Here is a 24,435-nt window from a genome sequence, read left to right as displayed (position 1 = left end):
AGTAAGGCACTTACCTTTCTCTGTAGATGGTAAGATTTTTGGTTTCTGAAGCACAGTCATTTTAAGAAAAAGAATAATACAATTTGTTGATCAAAGGTGAGGATTATAAATTTTATAATCATTTTTATTTATCTTATTTAAAGAAGGATTTAAGACAGACAAAAGAGAACATAGAAGAGGCTTGTTGTTCATTTAGAGTTTTTTTTTTTTTTTTCTTGATTTTATGAAGTTTTTTGTTGCCGTTTTACTTTTTTGATGTCACAAGATGCCTTACTTGAATCCACAGCTCTGGGTGTAAAAGAGCTAAAGTGCTGTTTTGCAGCTCAGGTTTTTGTCTCAGAATGAATGAAGTGAAAAAAAAATATTGTAAAGGCTGGAGTTTTTCCTACATAGTAACAATCAAACGAACTTAGCTTCTTTATTAGCTTAGAATTCTAATTTATCTTGGCCCAGATAAACAATTATACAATGCCAAATCTTTAAGAATGCTTAATGTTACACCATATTCAAATGAAGAGCTCTGCCTTTCAGGTGCCTTTTTGTCTAATGGAGTCTCAGTGTCCACTCATCCTTGATTAATACCTCTTGTTAACAGATGCAACTCAGAAAGCAAGCTGAACAAGTGTTGGTTATACAGTTTAGCTACAAGTTAGTTTATTCTGGAATGTATTTGGGTGCAGAGAAACTGGCCTTCTTTGTCCCTGTTAGTCTGCTCTTTTTCATAGAGAAGAGTTTGTTGGCCACTAAAGTCTAACAACAGGGGAAAATTCCCTTTTTGTTCTATAACTGAATTTTTCTTGTATGGTTGATGTTAAAACATTGTACATATTAGGAATGCCAAAAGAACCAATCTCCAGTACCAGTCTATACCTGTGTTCCTAAAACATAACAGTTCTAGCTTTTTTTCAGGATCGGAAGTTCCAAATGAGTTTTGGTACTGAACTCATGCATGATTGCAAGTAGACAATTTACACCTGAAGGCAAAGTAATGAGTGAGAATTGTGAATAATGCAAAAATGGTTCACGGTGATGATGATACAGCACCGCATCACCACATGTCGAAAAGAGAAACAGAAGTCATGTCCAGAAATGCTTTGTCTTCAAGAGAATTTCAGTGCATGACTGCAGAAATGATTATTAGTATTTTAAAAGAAGACAAAACACAAGCACAGGTTTTTTAATACTGCATCCTATTCAGACCCTGGAAAGGAATGGAGGCTTTGCATTCTCTGATTACATCAAACACGTCCTTGGATGTGGTTTTAAGCATCCATCCATTTTCTAACTTGTTTTGTATAGTTCATTGTCACAAGGGAAATGTATGCACTGTGCACTGTTAAGCATATAGGACTCTGAGTGTTGGCAGTGTAGCAAATGTGTAGTGTAGTGTAGTTGGCTGTAGCAAATAAAAACAGGCAAATTTCTAAAAGAAGTGGCTATTTGGCTTGCCTGCTCTGGTAATGAAATGAGCTGCTCCAGTTAGCAGCACAAGAAGAACAAAATACTTTATTGCTAAATATGGATCTGAAAACACTAAATATGTTACTCATTTGGTTTTTGAAGCCAAACTATGTTAATTCATTAAATTCCCCAAAATGTGACAAACGTAGTGAAAGCATATATTGTATGTCATATAATTCAAAGATTCATCGGTGATTGAATGCAGTCCATCCATCCATCCATCCATCCATTGTCTCCCGCTTATCCGAGGTCGGGTCGCGGGGGCAGCAGCTTGAGCAGAGATGCCCAGACTTCCCTCTCCCCGGCCACTTCTTCTAGCTCTTCCGGGAGAATCCCAAGGCGTTCCCAGGCCAGTCGAGAGACATAGTCCCTCCAACGTGTCCTGGGTCTTCCCCGGGGCCTCCTCCCGGTTAGACGTGCCCGGAACACCTCACCAGGGAGGCGTCCAGGAGGCATCCTGATCAGATGCCCTAGCCTCCTCATCTGACTCCTCTCGATGCGGAGGAGCAGCGGCTCTACTCTGAGCCCCTCCCGGATGACTGAGCTTCTCACCCTATCTTTAAGGGAGAGCCCAGACACCCTGCTAAGGAAACTCATTTCAGCTGCTTGTATTCGCGATCTCGTTCTTTCGGTCACTACCCATAGCTCATGACCATAGGTGAGGGTAGGAACATAGATCGACTGGTAAACTGAGAGCTTCGCCTTGCGGCTCAGCTCCTTTTTCACCACGACAGACCGATGCAGAGCCCGCATTACTGTGGATGCCGCACCGATCCGCCTGTCGATCTCACGCTCCATTCTTCCCTCACTCATGAACAAGACCCCGAGATACTTGAACTCCTCCACTTGGGGCAGGATCTCGCTACCAACCCTGAGAGGGCACTCCACCCTTTTCTGGCTGAGGACCATGGTCTCGGATTTGGAGGTGCTGATTCTCATCCCAGCCGCTTCACACTCGGCTGCGAACCGATCCAGAGAGAGCTGAAGATCACGGCCTGATGAAGCAAACAGGACAACATCATCTGCAAAAAGCAGTGACCCAATCCTGAGCCCACCAAACCGGACCCCCTCAACGCCCTGGCTGCGCCTAGAAATTCTGTCCATAAAAGTTATGAACAGAATCGGTGACAAAGGGCAGCCCTGGCAGAGTCCAACTCTCACTGGAAACGGGTTCGATTTACTGCCAGCAATGCGGACCAGGCTCTGGCAGCGATCGTACAGGGACCGAACAGCCCTTATCAAGGGGGCCGGTACCCCATACTCTCGGAGTACCCCCCACAGGATTCCCCGAGGGACACGGTCGAATGCCTTTTCCAAGTCCACAAAACACATGTAGACTGGTTGGGCAAACTCCCATGCACCCTCCAGGACCCTGCTAAGGGTATAGAGCTGGTCCACTGTTCCGCGACCAGGACGAAAACCACACTGTTCCTCCTGAATCCGAGGCTCGACTATCCGACGGACCCTCCTCTCCAGGACCCCTGAATAGACTTTTCCAGGGAGGCTGAGGAGTGTGATCCCTCTGTAGTTGGAACACACCCTCCGATCCCCCTTCTTAAAGAGGGGGACCACCACCCCGGTCTGCCAATCCAGAGGCACTGTCCCTGATGTCCATGCGATGTTGCAGAGGCGTGTCAGCCAAGATAGTCCTACAACATCCAGAGCCTTGAGGAACTCCGGGCGTATCTCATCCACCCCCGGGGCCCTGCCACCAAGGAGTTTTTTGACCACCTCGGTGACCTCAGTCCCAGAGATGGGGGAGCCCACCTCTGAGTCCCCAGGCTCTGCTTCCTCATTGGAAGGCATGTTAATGGGATTGAGGAGGTCTTCGAAGTACTCCCCACAACGTCCCGAGTCGAGGTCAGCAGCGCACCATCCCCACCATATACAGTGTTGACACTGCACTGCTTCCCCTTCCTGAGACGCCGGATGGTGGACCAGAATCTCCTCGAAGCCGTCCGAAAGTCGTTCTCCATGGCCTCCCCAAACTCCTCCCACGCCCGAGTTTTTGCCTCAGCAACCACCAAAGCCGCATTTTGCTTGGCCTGCCGGTACCTATCAGCTGCCTCCAGGGTCCCACAGGACAAAAGGGTCCTGTAGGACTCCTTCTTCAGCTTGACGGCATCCTTCACCGCCGGTGTCCACCAACGGGTTCGGGGATTGCCGCCACGACAGGCACCGACCACCTTACGGCCACAGCTCCGGTCAGCTGCCTCAACAATAGAGGCACGGAACATGGCCCATTCGGACTCAATGTCCCCCACCTTCCTCGGGATGTGGTCGAAGTTCTGCCGGAGGTGGGAGTTGAAGCTACTTCTGACAGGGGGCTCTGCCAGACGTTCCCAGCAGACCCTCACAACACGTTTGGGCCTACCAGGCCTGACCGGCATCCTCCCCCACCATCGAAGCCAACTCGCCACCAGGTGGTGATCAGTTGACAGCTCCGCCCCTCTCTTCACCCGAGTGTCCAAGACATGTGGCCGCAAGTCCGACGACACGACCACAAAGTCGATCATCGAACTGAGGCCTAGGGTGTCCTGGTGCCAAGTGCACATATGAACACCCCTATGCTTGAACATGGTGTTCGTTATGGACAATCCGTGACGAGCACAGAAGTCCAATAACAAAACACCGCTCGGTTTCAGATCGGGGGGGTCATTCCTCCCAATCACGCCCTTCCAGGTCTCACTGTCATTGCCCACGTGAGCATTGAATGCAGTCTACCAGTTAAACTATAGTGCCAGTTAATATTCTACTTTTTAATTAGTACATAGGCTAAGCACTAGGAATGGTATGATCAGTTATACAAGATATTTTGAAAACTGCACAATAAAGAATGTTTTACAAGAGTTCTGAAATAATGAACAATGAGCTAATTTAAAGTGAACTATGTTAATTTCCTGTAAGAAATAAAAATTTGGACAAATGCAAAAAAAAAAAATAATAATAATCAATTTGGGTGGGGGGCACAGGTTTGGAAAATTAAAGTTCCAGGATTTTGTGACTTTTGAAAATGGAATGAATTTGACTCATCCGTTAATCTTTAGTTTGTTTTTAACCAGTTAATGGTGCAAGTATAAATTTTAGAATAGCAAACGTTACAAACCTAACAGAGTGATTCACTGACAAACCTCACTTCAAAAGCATGTTATTACAAAGCAGATTTAAAGAATATAATTTAAAATATCCTCAATTATCTTGGAATTCACTAATTCATCTGTAAAGGTATAATAATGTTTGAATTTTTATGTTTAGTAAGCAGTATTTTTCAGTTACAAGAGAGAAAATGTCAGAGAGTAAATTTGAAATGTCCACATGGTAAGATAAATTAAGTAGTCCATGTTGATATCATCCTTTTATAAACTGTATTCTTAACTCAATTTGTTGTTACACTGGGTGGATCCCCATATCCTTTACACAATCAAATTCAAGCCCTGCATTCTGTTTTGATATTTATGAATGCTAATGCTAGTTTACTTAACTTCTTGAAGGGTTTGCCAGTATTTCAAAGCTGCTGTTACTACTGTGGCAGTGTGGAAAAGTATTTGACAGTCAGTATAGTGTAGTGGGTAAGGCTTTGAACATCTGACCTTGAGGTTGTGAGTTCAAATCCCACTACTGTCATTGTGTGACCATGAGCAGGTCATTTTAGCTGTCTGCACTCCAATTGATAAAAACAAAAGAAATGGAACCAGTAGAATCTCAAATATTGTAAGTCAGTTTGAATAAAGGTGTCATCCAAATAAGTCAATGTATTAGTATTCATATATTTTATATTATATTACAGAAAAGTAACAATATTGTTCAGCTGAAAAATTGAGGTAATTTTTGGAAGAAAAAAAAAAGCCTTTGAATGGGATTTTTGCCATGGTATCAAAAAGTAAAATTTCACTGGAGTTGGTATTGAACATTAAAATTTGGGCATTGTGACCCCCATAGTACATATACATTGTTATATATATTACTAGTTACAGTGATTATAAAGATGATTCATGTTTGTGTACTTTATTTAATGTGAAAAATGTTGTATACTGGGCTTTCATATTTTTTAGGCAAACATATTCTTTCAAATAGTACATGTAATAGATAACATGGAGCCATACAGTTAAAAGTTATAGTAACACCTTTAAGACAGATTTTGAACAAGTATACTACATTTTAACACTGAAATATTATTAGTGTTTACAGAAGACTGCACTATTGTTCTTTTTTGCCATTTTATTGCCTTGATTTTTGAACAAATATATTTCTCAAAAGGAATCTAGTTATCTTTATATTTACTTTTGTAAATAAAACATTTTGATTTTCAATTTTGTGTGTATCCCTCAATCCTACAATTTCAGTATTGTGAGAACCATACAGTATTACATACTTTATAGGTAAAAGCCAGTTCATTTAGTGTACATATCTAGACAGATTGCCATCACATACCTCTCATGGGAGGTGCATCATATTAAAAGGCCCACTGGAAGAATACTCGTAGTAAACTAAGGGCAGACTGGAGAGATTGTATTTCTGCTGCTGAGAAGTGGCAAAAAATTCTTTATTGATGGGCACTGTTGTTGGGGATAGGTAAGTTTGTTGCTATCCTCATCAGGAGAGTATATTGGAAATAAATAAATAAATACACCTCTTTTTAAAAATCACAATTTTATTTGTTGTACTATTATTACTTTTAAGAGGGAGACAAAATCAGAACTATATTCTCACCACTGAGAATCCTGAAACGAGCAGGAAAGACTAACAGCACTTAGTGTGAATTTGAAAGAGATGTCTCCTGGACATGATGTGGACAGCAAGCAACTTGCAAATGTCTTTGTAGAAATTTGTTTTAGTTTTGGTTAATGTACATTAGTAAAATGCATTATGATGTGACTTTATTATTTTTTTGTTTCTTTCAAGTTTGATGTCCATAATTGATATAAAAGCTTTGGTAAATGCTGTACTTTTATATTATTGTTATATACAAGATGCAGTTAACTTGTCTATAAAGTATTATTATTAAGAATTGAAAATGATTGCAACTGGCTTAGAATTGCCCTCAACAGAGTTTGTGATAGCAAGAGAGAGAGTCACTCAGATGCTACTGCCTCTCTCGCTCTCATTTTGTAGTCAAACGTATATTACAGTGATTGTTTACGGTTTTATGTTAGTTAGATATGTCATTCTGTGCTTTTTTTTTTTTTTTTTTTTTTGCACGTATTGCAAATTTCTTAAACAGTCATTATTATTATTTTATTTAAATGAGTTACATATCTGATGACTATGCATTAATAGTGTAAATTATATTTGTGTTTTTTTTTACTTGTACAGCTGTATGTATACATTTAACTCTGACAATCTAAAGCAAGAAAAATATTTGTTTTTACTTCATTCATATTTATTGCCAGATCATTAGCAATGAGATTAAGCTCAAGTAGTTTAATCAATTCCTTTGACCACAGCCTAATGATGTAGACTGAGACATTAAGTGCATTGAATTTCATGTCAGAGGATTAAGAGGAAAATAAAATATTTAAATGTATTTATAGCTTTTATAGTTTTTTCAAAAAAGGCTTTGACTGATATTTCAACAAATATATGCCTGCATATGAATTTGATTGTGTTAAAATCTGCCAGGGTTATGTTTTTATCAGTATTATTTTAAAACAACATAGCGTTCTGAAACCTGCTTAATCCATGTCAGGGCCACGGAGAACCCGAGCCTACACCATGAACCTAGATAGTGCGCTAGTGTTATTTTTAAATACAGCTGAAAGTTTAATGTATATGTTTAAAACATTTGGATTAAATGTTGAAGAAAAATTCTAATGGAACTTTTTAGTCAATAAACAGCCCATGATTTAATTGTAAATTTAGCATTACAGTCATTCTTGTATGCATGGAAGTAGTCTTTGTTGTATTGAATAACTTTATTTTCTCAGATAATAGTTAGTGGAGTAGCTTCTACGCCAGAAGATGTGAAAATGTATGCATCTTGCACACTGCTGGCAGTTTCTTTATCTGAAGAAAACAGCACATCAGATTCTGAAGTGGAAATGACAACAAGTGTTCGAGAAGGGGCAATTGAAGCATGCATCGAATGGCTTATAGAAAATGAATTTATCAATCTCCAAGAAGAGGACAAGGAAAACAAGAGTAAGTTTTAGGAAAGCTTGTTACATATATTTTTAGGTGCATTCACACATAATGCAAAACATGCCTACTGTAATTGGCCTATCTGTCTGTTTTGTCTCTCTATCTTCATGAAACAGTTTGGCTTCCAGTGGAAATTTGGCTTACTTATTCTTCAAGGAAATTTGTTCATAAGATTTTAAATATAGTGTACTGTGCAAAGTTTTGAAGTTTGAAAATCTCCCATAGAAAAGCACTGACAAATTTTCAAACATGTCTTTCTTAAAATCAAGAAACATTCTAGGTAACTTCAATTAGATTAGTTTACTGTTTCAAATTTACCTTGAGAGAGAGGTAAATGCAACTTGTGTATTTTTCATAATTTCCTCTTCCACTCTTTCAGTAGTCTCTCAGTGGTGATGCACAAACCTCTGTCACAGCAGCTCACTTCTCATAGCGGGTAATTGACATCATGTTTGTGAACATAAAAGTTAAAAATGCTAGCAACTTACGTAGAAATGAGGTTGTGGTTTGGTGACACATCATGCATATAGTGAATAACCATTTACTCAGGATTTCTAATACACTAAAATAGCCTCAAAGCTACATTATCTGCAGATCATAATAACTGAGGTTTTTTTTGACATAGTAATTTATTGGCAAAGGGATCTACTATCCATCATGGTTGGATGCAGCCAGTAATTTTAATGGGAGACTTCAACACAAATGTTTAGTGTCTACCAAGTCCTTCTTTGAAAGGCTGTAGACCCTCAGTAACTCAACAACCAACATTAGTATGTCAGTTGATGCAGATTGCATCATCTACCGTCTATTAAAGCTGTTTAAGCTGCCACAAGCCTATTTGGGCTCCGTTTTAACATTTTTATGTACTCTACTATTGCATATACACTATTACCTTTTATATTCACTGCTATTTTTGAACATGGTTCACCATTGCAGAAATTTTTAATAAGCAAAATTGTGATAACTAGCTTTCAAAACGGTGAAGTATCCAAACATACCTGAATGTTACTTTTTCTTACTTGTTTAAATTGGAGGATAGCCATTATTCCTGGTAGGTACATTTCCAATAAAATTTAATACAAATGAGAAAATAGCCTCTTGAAATAAAGTCAAGTGCAGTATACAGAGATTTCACAAGGTAGATGAAATTTAACAAAGCAAAGAGACTTGCACTTAATTGTTTTCACAGTTTTGTTCCATGTATATTTAAACATACAGTATATATAAACAAATCAGTGGTTTGATTTACTGTTAACATTGGTAGAGCTTTTCTGCTAATGGCATAACTCTTTCAGACATTTAAATATTTGATATTTTATTTTATTTTTATTTTTTTGCAGTTCTTTTTTATCATCCAACGCAGCTTGGTGCAGCTACTCTGTCCTCCTCCTTGTCTCCACCGGAAACCCTTAGTATATTTGCAGATCTTCAGAGGGCAATGAAAGGTTTTGTTTTAGAATGTGACCTTCATATTTTGTATCTGGTATGTAAAAGAATAAGATGAGTTCAGTTTTTAATGAATTTAGGGAAAAAAATGTTAGATGTGTGTTACAGTTACATTTCCCCCCTTTTAAAATTCCATTGTGTCACGTTAAATATGGGAAGCTGTTACTTTGAGATTACTGTTTTTAGCATTTTAATTTGTTCTTTGTTTGCACAATTACATTTTGTTGACTTCCATTTTTTCCATTGAATGTGAGCTACAATGACAAATAATAGAACACTCCAGCTTGTTTGATTTGTAAGTGCATTCATATTTGATAGTCTTGTGAAGCATTGATAACCAATTGCCATCCATTAATTAAGTATAGAGTCTCAAACCTTTTGGGAAAGAAAAGCTCATTACGTATTTTGCTGTACCTGGCTGATAGATGATTTTTTTTTTACATGTAAACATCATCTCCTTTTGAAGTAAAATCACATTTTTTTGCCCATGATAACAAGAAAGTCCAGATTCAATCAGTTTTAATATCCACTTCAATAAAATATTTCATTCATAACTGAGCTTTTCCCAAACAGTTGGTTATAACACAACGTGAGGCACCGTGGGCATTAGTTTGTTCCTTAGCTCTAGTCAATAAAGAATAATAATAATGAAGTCTCCGTTGCTTTCCTTCTTCAAACTATATCACAGGGTTTGCTGTCACAACCATTTCAATATTTCTTTTATTAACATTTATTCTTTCATACTGGGAAAACTGAGAACTGGCAGTTGAAATTTGATCAAAAATGTTCTTAAATAAATTTAAATATTTTAATGTTATTTTTGCACATTTTTTTGAGTGAAATACTTCCGTGTTCAAGTTACATGGCCCTTGATCAAATATTCTTTCAGATGTAATCTTTTTTACTTTGTTAAAATCTGTCACAGATTTTGAAAAATAACCACTAGATATTTACAAGGCCAAATTTTTGGTTCTTAAGAGAAAGCAGATGATGTGACCAGTTTCATTGATCGGTTTCCATTCTGAGAGCACCTAATTACATAAAAGATCACATACACAAATTTTATTTATTGACTGTATTTGCAAGTGATATGTTTGTGACTGCAACAGTGACAATATAATTTCACAGGAATCCAGTTACCTTTAAAACCAATTTATTTTGCATTTTTACATAAAATTTACATTTATTTATTTGACTGTCGCCTTTATCCAAAGCGACTTACAGCATTTGAGATACAATTGATTACAACAACAACAACATTTATTTATATAGCACATTTTCATACAAAAAGTAGCTCAAAGTGCTTTACATAATGAAGAAAAGAAGAATAAAAGACAAATAAGAAATTAAAATAAGACAACATTAGTTAACATAGATTAAATTTCTTTTGTTTTCCCAATTGGAGCCCAGGCAGGTCAAGTGACTTGCTCAGGGTCACACAGTGTCAGTGGTGGGATTTGAACCCACAACTTCATGGTTCGAAGTCCAAAGTCTTAACCACTGTGCCACACTGCCTGAAATTCTTTTACTTATTTAAACTGAAAAACAGTAGATTAATTACAATCACAGTATATCCTGCAGTTCATAATACTTAGAATTTTTTTTATATAAAATAAAATGTCACATGCGCAATTGGAACACATCCACTATTTCTGGAATTATATAAGAGACTGCTTTTGTGTATGTATTCAGTAATCTATTGAAGGGACAGATTATAGAAGACCACTATATAGAGACATTGTATTTTGTACTTTCTGCGTTTAGACACCTGGTTTTCCTGGGTTAACTGAATGTGGTGTAGCAGGTGCTTTATAGCCCTGTAAAAAAGCAGTGTAGTCCTAAACTATGCTGATACCAGTAAGGTAATGGGTCTAATTTATGCAGGTTAATAACTAAACCTTGTGAAGGGGTGCTGCTCAAAAGAAGGATAGGTGAAGGGAAATTTGTAAAGTTTGGAGAACTAGATAGGAAATAACAGTAGCTATGATAAAAAATTCTTAAATGTGCAGAAACCAGCAGCTAGCTTTTCTTTATCTCATGCCTTCTTATGATACATTCACATATTCTGTAAATTCTGTATTTAAAAAAATCAGAAACGAGTATATAGTCATAAATATTGTTTTTACAGACATATGCTGTGTCCTTATTTTTGCAGGTCACTCCAGTATATGAAGAATGGACTTCAATTGATTGGTACCAGTTTTTTTGTTTGTGGGAACATTTGCCAAGCTCCATGAAGCGTGTTGCAGAATTGGTAGGAATTGAAGAAGGCTTTTTAGCTCGATCTGTTCGTGGAAAAATAATAGCTAAAACAGATAAACAGCGCAGACAAATGGCCATCCACAAAAGGTAGGATGTGTGCATTGGGTCTAAACTTACCAACACAGAATGTGAAGTAAGCCAATTAGACATATGTTTATTGTGGTGGTATTTTATTTCCAGGAGCATGGTTCCAATAAGTATTCTCAAATCCACTTAATCAAAGTCTCGGAAGATTGATACTTATCCAAACAACACTACACAAGACAGGTAACAGCCTGGAGTTGAGTACCCGCCTGTCACAGTACACATTCATGTACACACCAGTATTCACACTCAAAATGTTCCTAATGTGTAAACTTCATTTAACTTAAAATTTGCAAAGTTCATTTCTCTTTTGGATATGGTAGAAAAATTTGGCAAAGTCCACATTTACATTGTTTTTCAGTGGATTAACTCCTTTGGCATAAAAATAAAACTTGTTGGATGCTTATTTTTTATTTAAATATTATACAGTATTTGTGTAGTAATTTGCTTGGAAAGTCTTATATTCGTTTAACATATGCAATTTGTTTTTCCACTTTCTTTGTTGGATGATATGTTTATTTGGAGCATTTATAATTACCTGAGAATAGTTTAAGAGGTGTATCTCAAGATACAAGCCAGTCTTCTCATGGTTAGGAGGCATATTGAGAGATGCCATTAAACTTACATTTACATGTGACGCATCTTCGGTTGATGAAGATTGCCATAGGCAGTTATGCAAGTGGTGTAACTGAGCTATTTTTTTATGAAGAAAAACCACCCATCAGTCCGGTTTCCTAACCCGCTCAGCCAAGAAGGGTCGTGGAGCAGCTACAGTTTTCCCCAGCAATCATTGGGTTAAGGCAGCAACAACACCTGGACAGTACGCCAGTTCATCACAGAGTGAACACACATGTGCTCGCTAGGGCCAATTTAGCAATGCCAGTTCACCTAACCAGCATGTCTTTGGACACGTGGGAGGAAATCCTCATGAATAGGAGCAGAATACCTGAGATTTTAATGCTGGTTTCCTTACTGCAAGGCTATCACTGTGCCGCTGTGCAGGCCTGTTTATGAAGAAAATGTAATATAAACTGCAAATATCATGTGACTTACTATAAGTTTGCATAAGCATGCTTAGAACAACCCCATAGCCTTTTAGCCCTATAATTTTGCACAGTTTTAAAGACATATACCATTTTTTGTTTCCTTTTTTGGGGTAAAATGTATAGTTTTTCCTCAAAAACACAGCATGTTGATTGGCAATTTTTTGATATGGATTTCTCTTTTTGCTAGCAGTGGTAATATATAATACAGTAATGTATTATTTGTATTCATTTTCAGAGCATTATGTAACATCCATTTATCTAAGATTCGTTTAGTTTTAAATAATATGTTTATGTGAGCAAGTATTGTAAGCACTTGGTAATTGTTATCACATTTGGAGCAACTTCTTTGTTTTTAGCCAAAATTTCATCTTCCTGAATTCTCATGGTAGCCATATATTGTATATCCTCTTGGTAGGTAATTTCCAGCATCAAGAGTCATTTTCGAGTGTTAGAGTAGCTGCTATTTATCCTTTTTTTCCATAACCAGTCTGACAATTAAAAGTGTAATTATGCTTGTAAATGAATCACTTGTTGACATAACTAATGTTTTTAGGTCCCTAAAGCCTCTAAACATCCATCCATTTTCAAAACTGCTTATTCAGTTCAAGATCACGTTTTTGTACACATTAATACTGTGAAGTTCTCTTGAGCAGCTACTGTTAGTGTCTGTCATTAATTCTGACATACTGTAGCGTCTTTTACTATAGCAAATAACTAAAATGGACAGAACATTTCCTATTGATTGCTGACCTGTAAATAACAAAACTATTGTGAACTGCTATTTTTGAAGTATGACATAATTCATTCTTTTAGATTTCTTTCAATGAAAAAAAATAAGAGTAAGATGAGGCAATATGTTGCACCATGTATTAGAGTAATTATTGAAAGTCAGATTACCTATAATGAAAATGTGCAAGAATTAAATCACAGATATTGCAGTCTGCTCCTCTAAATCTCCCAGATTCTATAGATGGGCCACTTTGTGTTTTATATCTCACTCCCTGTCTGTTTAGATTATTGCTTGTTTTGCTGCTCTTTCTATGTTTAATGGAATCTCCAAACCTTTATAAAAGACATTTTCCAGAGTTGCTGTGATCATATTGTGTCCTGAGAATTTTCAGAAGTTTTAGTTTCCTGCATTTGCACTATATTTATGGTTTGCTACATTTCTCTGCATTTGTTTCAGATACTTTGAGAAGGGTCTGTTGGAATCAAGTTTATTCCTGATTCTGTCCAGTAGATGCATGTTTATTGTCTTGTGTACTTTGAAAGCAATACTTCATGTCATGTTTTTGCCTTTTTCTCCCACCATACCAGATTTTTCACGAGTTTGGTTTTGTTAGATCTCATAAGTGAAGTTCCTCTAGAGACAATTACAAAGAAGTACAGTTGTACCAGGGGACAGCTTCAGTCGCTGCAACAGTCATCTGGCATGTATGCAGGTAAGATAAATATTTTAAGCAACAACATAGTAATTAAAATATTTTTGCTTTTATTTAAGTAAATGTAGCATATGAGGATATATTCAATCTTGTAGTAGTGTAATATGAGTTTCTATATTCATATATCCATTTACTGTACCAGTTTAAGCCTATGGAGTTCTTGCCTATTCTGGCAGCATAGGGACAAAGCCATTCACCAACTTTAGATGAGGTGCAAATATTCCACAGGCGGGCACTATATGACTTTTGATGACTATTAATCAATAACACACCCACCCAAGAGGACGCCATAATAATGTACAATTGTGATGATTAATATTTAATAAGATACTCACCCAGGAGGATGCCATAATAATGTAGGATTTGATAAAGAATTACAAACGTGGTTAATTAATTAACAGTTTTGCCTTCGGCAGTACCAGTAATCATGGAGCGCAAACGCTAATATCGGCAGAGTTTCTTTGCAGCTTCTGTCGATTTTCATAAAGCATTCATCTCCGTTGATCGAGCTGCCCTGTAGGACATCCTGAGACTTTGTGGGATCCCCTCATGGTTGCTGGATATCATGGCCAGCCTGTACACTGTGAATGCTTTGCAGAGTGGAAGCAGAATCTCTGTGTTTTACCCTGTTGATTCTGGAGTTCGTCAGGATTGTGTTCTTGCTTCTACTCTGTTCAATGCTTTCATGGACTTGGTGTTGGGCAAGGTTGTGGGATCCAGTGGCTGTGGGGCATCTGTTGGTGAAGAAAGATTCACTGATCTCGACTTTGCTGACGATGCTGTGATCTTTATGGAGTCAATGGAGGCTCTGATCAGAGCACTCAAGAGACTGAGCGAGGAGTCTGAGTGTCTGGACTTGAGTGTCCTGGGTAAAAACTAAGAACCAGACCTTTAATGACCTCTTGGGCACAGCCATCAGCAGTGTGTCTGTCTGCAAAGAGAGTGTTGACCTTGTCAGGAAGTTTACTTACCTCGGGCTGTGAAATTCATGTCTCTGGCGACTCTTACTATGAAGTCAGTAGACAGATAGAGAGAGCATTGTGGGTCATGAGGTCGTTGGAAAGGGGTGTGTGGTGCTCCAGATATCTATGCAAAAGGACAAAGGTCCAAGTCTTTAGAGTCCTGGTGCTTCCTGTCTTGCTATATGGCTGTGAGACATGGATGCTATTCTGTGACATGAGACGAACACTGAACTCCTTTAGTACTGTGTCTCTTCAGAGAATCCTTGGGTACAGCTTTGTGTCAAATGAGCGGCTGCTCACAGAGTCATGAATGAGGCACATTACCTGTATTGTGAGGGAGCGTCAGTTATGGCACTACGGCCATGTAGCACTATTCTCCGAGGGTGATCCAGTTCGCAGGATCCTCATTGTTGAGGACCTGAGTGGCTGGACCAGGCCAAGGGGACACCCATGTAACACCTGATAGATGCAGATAGATAGATAGATAGATAGATAGATAGATAGATAGATAGATAGATAGATAGATAGATAGATAGATAGATACTTTATTAATCCCAATAGATGGTCATTTCCGGAGCGTGGGACTGGACCACATGTCTGCCTGGGAGATTTCTCACCAGGATCCTGAGCTGTTTCATTGTGTAGTGGGTGCAGCAACACGCTGTACCAGTGCATGCTCCCCAACCTGACCTGACTTGAGTACCAGTAATTGATCCAATAATTCAGCAAGGCTTCTTCGTTATTCACCTTACCTTTCTCTGTAAACACTTATCCTCCTTTTCATAACACTATGATGGTCATTAAGTCTCTAGATTTGTACACTGTATAGAAACTTAATTGCTAGATCCAAATTAAATTGCACTAATAGCATCCAGTCCAAATATGACTACAGTGTGATGTTCTTGAATAAAATATTCCTCATATATAGTAAATGTTCTGGATTAGTCAGATGCAGAAGCATTTCTTCTAACTTAGATGCCAGTTTTATGATGGGTATGATTTGTTAAGTCATTTTATTTCCAGAGCTTTCTTGTTTTCAAATGACAAGAAAAAAATACACATTTTTGTTGGAGCAGACTCCAAGCCCAAAAAATCTAATAAGGCCACATTTGTACCAAAAAGGGTGCTTTATTCACAGGATAAACAAAAGAAACAAGGGGAATGCAAAATAGTAAGAAACTAATAGCCCCAGTTCCCCTCTGGGCTTTTACAACCTTACAAACCTCGTCCTCTTAATACTAGGAACTACAAGGGGCTTTTAAGCTTCCTAGATCAGGAATGGTCCAACTTCTAGCAAGCTTCCTAAACCCCACATCTTCCTTAAAGGCCAAAACCAACCTCAGGACATTTTTCCATTGTAATGATCGTGTGGGAGCCACATAATAGCCTGGGAGAGGGAGACTGTTCAACTATGGTTTTTGGTCCCTCATTTTTTTTGTAGTCACATCTATGCCCTGGGAGTAATTAGCTCTTGGCCTCAAGCTATTATATTGAGGACATTCAGAGTTTTTCCTGACTTGTCACAATATGAGCATTGAATAATGAGCATGGAAATTTTAAATTTATTAAAAACTAGCAAAATACCCGCGCTTCGCAGCGGAGAAGTAGTGTGTTAAAGAGGTTATGTAAATATATATATGTACATAAACATATATACATATATATACATATCTACATATACACATATCTACATATATACATATACATATATATCTACATATACACATCCACATATATATACATATATATATACACATATATATATACACATACATATACACACATACATACACACACACATACATATATACATATACACATACATACATACACATATATATATATACATACATACACACATTTATCTATATATATGTAAAGGAGAGTTGGGATCCGAGAGACTGTGTTTGTGGAGGGATGGTGAGTTAAGGCGGGTGTTGGAGTCACGTGATCATCTCCCCTCCCATTCACCTCATTTCATTCACTTCATTTCGCTCCGAGCTGAGCTCCGCAGCTGGCGCGGTCTTGCTGTTCTTGATTTGCTTTTCACATGGCCAACTATACGTTGCATGCTCAAGAGTAAGCTCAGCGCACAACTTGGTCATATTACAATCGGAGGGGCGAACTGACAACATGGTATACAAAGAGATCCTTAACAAATAATTATTGGTATAATTTTCCTCAGTTTATTATTTAAAATTTTAAAGCAGTACTTTGCCGCTGCGAAGCGCGGGTATTTTGCTAGTACAGTAATCTCTCCTCCATCGCGGGGGTTGCGTTCCAGAGCCACCCGCGAAATAAGAAAATCCGCGAAGTAGAAACCATATGTTTATATGGTTATTTTTATATTGTCATGCTTGGGTCACAGATTTGCACAGAAACACAGGAGGTTGTAGAGAGACAGGAACGTTATTCAAACACTGCAAACAAACATTTGTCTCTTTTTCAAAAGTTTAAACTGTGCTCCATGACAAGACAGAGATGACAGTTCCGTCTCACAATTAAAAGAATGTAAACATATCTTCCTCTTCAAAGGAATGCGCGTCAGGAGCAGATGTCAGAGAGATAGAGAAAAGCAAACAAATCAATAGGGCTGTTTGGCTTTTAAGTATGCGAAGCACCGCGGCACAAAGCTGTTGAAGGCGGCAGCTCACACCCCCTCCGTCAGGAGCAGGGAGATAGAGAGAGAGATAGAGAGAGAGAGAGAGACAGTTTGTTTTTCAGTCAAAAATCAATACGTGCCCTTCGAGCTTTTAAGTATGCGAAGCACCGTGCAGCATGTTGCTTCAGGAAATAGCTGTACAGAAGGTAGCAACGTGAAGATAATCTTTCAGCATTTTTAGACGAGCATCCGTATCATCTAGGTGTGCGAACAGCCCCCCTGCTCAATCCCCCTATGTCAGGATCAGAGAAAGTCAGCGCAAGAGAGAGAGAGAGAGAAAAGTAAGTTGGGTAGCTTCTCAGCCATCTGCCAATAGCGTCCCTTGTATGAAATCAACTGGGCAAACCAACTGAGGAAGCATGTACCAGAAATTAAAAGACCCATTGTCCGCAGAAATCCGCGAACCAGCAAAAAATCCGCGATATATATTTAAATATGCTTACATATAAAATCCGCGATGGAGTGAAGCCGCGAAAGGCGAAGCGCGATATAGTGAGGGATTACTGTGTATATGTATATATATGTGTATATATATATATATATATATATATATATATATATATATATATATATATATATATATATATATATATATATATACTAGCAAAATACCCACGCTTCGCAGCGGAGAAGTAGGGTGTTAAAGAGGTTATGAAAAAGTAAAGGAAACATTTTAAAAATAACGTAACATGATTGTCAATGTAATTGTGTTGTCATTGTTATGAGTGTTGCTGTCATATATATATACATATACATATACACATATATTATATAATATATATATATATATATATATATATATATATATATATATACACACATATACAGATATATCATATATACAGTATATACATATATTATATATACATATACACATATATTTTATATATATATATATATATACACACATACATATACACACATACATGCACTTACAATAACATAGAAATAAATATAAACAACATTAACATCATTATCATATGAGAATATGAAGTAATATATAAGAAGCACATTTCATATAAATATAAATTATTAAACAGTAAAATCTTCTTCTATAATTTGCTACCGTGGCTATTCGTTTGTCTGTCCAGGATTTTAAATCACCTGTAGCTCGCAAACCGTTTCACCTATTGACTTGAAATCTGGTACACATATAGTACGTCACGTCTGCTATCCGCTTTATGGGTGATGATTGTATTACTCATTTTATCTTTATTTTATTTTATTGTAGAATCATCTCCTATCTGCGCACACCAGGGCGGCCGTGGGCGGATGCGTATGGTGTATTCACTCCATGTTATCGTGCATTGCGCTGTCACTGGTATTTTCATAAAAGAATTTGAACAACATATAAGAAGCGTATAAATTATTAAACAGTAAAACATTAACATTTCAGAAGTAGAGTTACATTGAGTACTACTGCAGTGCCTTCGGGTATACCTCATTTTTTCTTTGCCCATTACATGCTTAAATGTATACATTTTTTGGTGTACCTACCCGAGAACACGTGACATATAACCGACTGTGGGAGAAGCATGGATTTTAAACACACGTTGAGTTCATCTGCTGGTCTCCCTCGTGGAATAACTGGTAATGTTTGACTAAAATCTACAGCGAGTAAAACGACATTACCTCCTTTTTTTTTTTTTTTTTACGATCTCTGAGATCTTGCTTTTTTCGGTTCAAGGCTTCATAAGCTCTTTTATGTTCCATGGTGTACTTATCCCAAACCATCATCTTTGAATGTTGCAAGACTTTCGCCTTGTATGTAGATCGGGGTAATTACATTCATTGCATTCCTAGTCTGAATCACAATCTGATTGTATGGGTGGTTACCTGGCAGGTAACGCTTATGCTTGGTCATCAAGTCGTCTAACATCCGCTACGTGCCCTCTTTTAATTGCGAGAAGCAGATATATATAGCCAAATTCTCGCGCTTCGTTGCGGCGAAGTACTGCTTTTAATTTTTTATTAAGAAGAAAAGAAAACCTTTTTAAACGGATCGAAAATATACCAATAACAATTTGTTAAGGATCTGTTTTTTTGTGAAGCTCCCTTTTCACAGCTGTCGTGCTACGGCGTGTGTTTCGTTTATTTGACAGTATGTAAATCGTGGTAATTACATTCATGGCATTCGTTTTCTGAATCACAATCTGATTGTATGGGTGGTTACCTGCCAGGTCACGCTTGTGGTTTGTCAGCAAGTCGCCTTACGTCTGCCACGTGCCCTCTTTCTGTTCCCAGAAGCAGATCATAGAATGGTTTTAATAGTTTACTTTCAAATAATGCAAAGAGTATGCGACATGTGTTTCTCCCTAATTCTGGGCTCATCAGGCGTACACACTCACTGCATCCCCTCTCGGGAATCTAATCTCTATCGTCAGCGCCAGAGGTGAAGCCCCTAACGTTGCGCTACAGCGTGTGGTTCGTTTATACCTCGTGTCTTCTCATTAAACTTTTATCTTGCGAATATGTTATTGCAATCCGCAGCGGGAGCATTTCTATAAACTTAATTTAAACTTACGTTTTACACCGTGCTTTTTTCCCTTATGAAGATGCTTGTATGCTTCACTCGCTCGCTTCTTATTGTTTCGCTCCCTTCTCAATTGTTTAATGAATTTTTTGTTCTTCGCGGTTTGCGGCTCTTCCTTCATTTCTCCCTACTGCGTTCTTTTATCTCGCGAATATGTTATTGCAATCCGCAGCGGGAGCGTTTCTATAATCTTAATTTAAACTTACGTTTTACACCGTGCTTTGTTTCCCTTATGAAGATGCTTGTATGGTTCACTCGCTCGCTTCTTATTGTTTCGCTCCCTTCTCAATTGTTTAATGAATTTTTTGTTCTTCGCTGTTTGCGGCGCCAGAGTTGAAGCCCCTAATGTTGCGGTCAGCAAGTCGGCTAACATCTGCCATGTGCCGTCTTTCAGTTGCGAGAAGCAGATCATAGAATGGTTTTAATAGTTTACTTTCAAATAATGCAAAGAGTATGCGACACGTGTTTCTCCCTAATTCTGGACTCATCAGGCGTACACACTCACTGCATCCGCTCTCGGGAATCGAATCTCGAACGTCAGCACCAGAGGTGAAGCCCCTAACATTGTGCTACGGCGTGTGGTTCGTTTATACCTCGTGTCTTCTCATTAAACTTTTATCTCGCGAATATGTTATTGCAATCCGCAGCGGGAGCGTTTCTATAAACTTAATTTAAACTTACGTTTTACACCGTGCTTTTTTCCCTTATGAAGATGCTTGTATGCTTCACTCGCTCGCTTCTTATTGTTTCACTCCCTTCTCAATTGTTTAATGAATTTTTTGTTCTTCGCTGTTTGCGGCTCCTCCTTCATTTCTCCCTACTGCGTTCACAGTCTTTTCACGTGATTACGTGGGAGGCGTGATGACGTGACACTCAACTCCTCCTCCCACGGCCATCGAGCTGCCGTCCATTACAGTATATTGTGAAAAAAGAGGTTCCAGTTATGACCATTACGCGTTGAATTTCGAAATGAAACCTGCCTAACTTTTGTAAGTAAGCTATAAGGAATCAGCCTGCCAAATTTCAGCCTTCCACCTACACGGGAAGTTGCAGAATTAGTGATGAGTCAGTCAGTCAGTCAGTCAGTCAGTGAGGGCTTTGCCTTTTATTAATTAGTATAGATATCTCTAAATCCCCGCGAAGTACTGCTTTTAAATTTTTATTAAGAAGAAAACCTTTTTAAATTGAGGGAAAATATACCAATAACAATTTGTTAAGGATCTGTTTTTTTGTGAAGCAGCCTTAACACAGCTTTTCCACTGTTTTATAAACGAACGCCATATAAGGTCTTCCTTTTTCCTTGCTTCGCCAAGGAAGGAGCCTTTTTATTAAATCCAAGGGTTCTTCGCTTTTTTTTTTTTTCTTTTTTTACGATTGTTATAGTTCTGTTTGTATACCACGTTGTCAGTTCAGCACTCCGGTTGTAATATGACCAAGCTGTGCAAGCACACTCTTGAGAATGCAACGTATAGTTGTACAGGAGAAAAGCAATCTTGCCTGAAATCAATGGCAACCTTTTGTAGGTCTATGAACTTAATTTAAACTTTAGGTTTACACGGTGCTTTCTTTCCGAAGTACCTGCACTTATGAATATGTCTGTATGCGTCAGTTGCTCAAATCCCTGCACTTCGCACCGGCGAAGTACTGCTTTTAAATTTTTATTAAGAAGAAAAGAAAACCTTTTTAAATTGAGGGAAAATATACCAATAACAATTTGTTAAGGATCTGTTGTTTTGTGAAGCTGCCTTCACTCGAGTGATCACTTCGAGCTGACTTGCTGGCTAACCATAAGTGTTACCTGGTAGGTAACCACCCATACAATCAGATTGTGAATCAGACTACGAATGCCGTGAATGTAATTACCCTGATCTACATGCTGTCAAATAAACGAACCACACGCCGTGGCGCAATTTTAGGGTCTTCGCCTCTAGTGCTGACGTCCGAGGTTCGATTCCCGTAAGGGAGTGAAGTGAGTGGGTGGTTACCTACCAGGTAACGCATATGGTTGGCCAGCAAGTCAGCTAACATCAGCCACGGTGCCTTCAGTTGTGAGAAGCAGATCATAGAATGGTTGAAAATAGTTTACTGTCAAATAATGCAAAGAGTACGCGACACGTGTTTCCCCCTTATTCTTGGCTCATCAGGCGTACACACTCACTGCACTCGCTTACGGTAATCGAACCTCGGACGTCAGCGCTAGAGGGGCTTCGCAGCGGTGAAGTATTGCTTTTAAATTTTAATTAAGAAGAAAAGAAAACCTTTTTAAATTAAGTCTTAAAAAGAGGTGTAAAGATATTGACAATAAGCTACGCAAACCCACCAAGACATGCAATCGTTTCAATCAAGGCGCGAGTCGAAAAACACCATTCTATACTATTAGTTAACGATTAACACATTTCTATATGTATTGTAAGCATACAATACAACTGATAATATGTTGCGCTTATTTATCTGGTGTACCGACATTTTTGCGCGGTTAACGGCTGAAATCTAACGTGGTTTGTGCCCTTCAGAATGAAAACAGTTTGCATTTACCTTTTTAATAAAAGGCGAGCTTTTAAGCCTGAGAAATCACCCCGTAAATGCACACGTTTAATTGCACATGTGTTAATATGTATGCTTACACAGTATTAAAAGACACTCAACAATTAACGTCATTTACCTTCGTTCCCACGTTTTACTCGTGCTGTAAATCTCTTCCTTGTTTTCAGTTCACGTGATTACGTAGGAGGCGTGATGACGCGATATGTGACTCTGCCTCCTCCATTAGAGTATATGGACAAAAAACAGGTTCCAGTTATGACCATTCATTACGCGTAGAATTTCGAAATGAAACCTGCCTAACTTTTGTAAGTAAGCTGTAAGGAATGAGCCTGCCAAATTTCAGCCTTCTACACGGGAAGTTGGAGAATTAGTGAGTCAGTCAGTCAGTCAGTCAGTGAGGGCTTTGCCTTTTATTAGTATAGATCAAGTACTGAAATTTTCATTTGTAATTTTATATTATTTCTTTTTACAAATTTGTTCGCTTCCATTTTGTGAAACAAATGCCAATGTCTTCTGTGACTCTGTTAATATGATGACTTACTTTGTCTTTTTAGTGAAACAGCAGGACCACTCCACTAACATATAGCAGTGAGGGCAACTTGTGACGTTGCCTTTGATTCAAAATACATTACATTTCATGCATATAGTATGCTTGTACACAATAGCAGGAAGTCAGATATGGCAGTGGTTTTAAATTGATGTTTCATTTTTAGGTTAGTGTGTTCTCAAAGTACCTCCCCCCATTGTGAACCTGAAGAAATCATGTGGACCACTTGTACTCCAATTATACAAAAGAAATACAAATGATTATAATATCCTGTCAACTTCTAATTTGTCATGAGAAATATCTGCCAAATGTGCATTTTTCATGCAAGTTAAGTTAGAAAATACAGTATTTTTAGCCAGGTTTCATTATTTTCCTACTTTTATCTGTTTTGCAGAACTACATTATCAAACGATAATTGGTATTTTCAGATCACATATGTCATATAAGCATCCAGTAATTTTAACAACATCAAAGTAGCCACCTTTTGCTGAATTAACAGCCAAACTGTGGTAACCCTTTTGATTCAGAATCCCAGTCACTCTATGCAAGTCACCATCTCTAGACCATAACACTTCCTCCTCCATGTTATTCAGTTGGTGTTACACACTGAGGAAGCATCTTTTGACCAGCTCAACAGCAGTCAAACACCCTGCTTGATGAACCGAAAATTTCAAATTTTGATTCATTGGTCCATAAGACTTTCTTCTTATCAGCAGTAATCCACAGCTGATATTTTAAGGCCCTATTTTGCCCTTTAAGGAATGGCTTTCTTACTTCCAATCTCTCTGTCAAACCTGCAGCACAAGGTCTCTTCTTCAGACTAGCTTTTTTCACCCACTGTTAAGGTGTACTTGAAGCTGTTATGCTGCCACACAAGCTGGTGAGCCTCAGAAACTTTCTGATTGGGTTGTGACATTGTGTCTACCAGATCTCTTTCTATCAAGAGTTTCTTCCAGTTTATAATTGCCTTTGGATTGTGTAGATAGATAGATAGATAGATAGATAGATAGATAGATAGATAGATAGATACTTTATTAGGACACCATACTCACTGACACTTTGATTTTCTTTGCAATTTCTCTAAATGAAAGGACTGCACTTATAAGGGTAATAATGATCTGTCTCATTTCATTTGTTAATTGTCATCTTCTTGCCATCATCACTGGAATTTACAACTTTCTACAGTGTAATGTTGTCCAACCAGTACTTCAGAGGGTATAGTAACACAGTGTGTTTCACTTAGGGTTTTGAAGTAATGAACAGAAGTTGGGACACCTGTGCAAATTGTTTGCTTCTACTTGAAAGGCT

General features: G+C 38.1%; 1 protein-coding gene across 1 annotated transcript in view; it reads left to right on the top strand.

Moving 5' to 3' along the window:
• Positions 1-24,435, top strand: part of polq (polymerase (DNA directed), theta) — a 97,371-nt gene that overhangs the window by 36,388 nt on the left and 36,548 nt on the right. Inside the window, exons 13-16 of the mRNA XM_051926451.1 lie at positions 7,386-7,599; positions 8,940-9,082; positions 11,201-11,394; positions 13,755-13,879. Coding sequence (XP_051782411.1) covers positions 7,386-7,599; positions 8,940-9,082; positions 11,201-11,394; positions 13,755-13,879 — 676 coding nt within the window. The remainder of the gene's footprint in view (positions 1-7,385; positions 7,600-8,939; positions 9,083-11,200; positions 11,395-13,754; positions 13,880-24,435) is intronic.

This window comes from Erpetoichthys calabaricus, chromosome 4 (genome assembly GCF_900747795.2).
Source record: "Erpetoichthys calabaricus chromosome 4, fErpCal1.3, whole genome shotgun sequence".
Taxonomy (NCBI): domain Eukaryota; kingdom Metazoa; phylum Chordata; class Cladistia; order Polypteriformes; family Polypteridae; genus Erpetoichthys; species Erpetoichthys calabaricus.
Note: the sequence above shows the minus strand (reverse complement) of the source record. Positions and strands in the feature narration are given on the sequence as shown.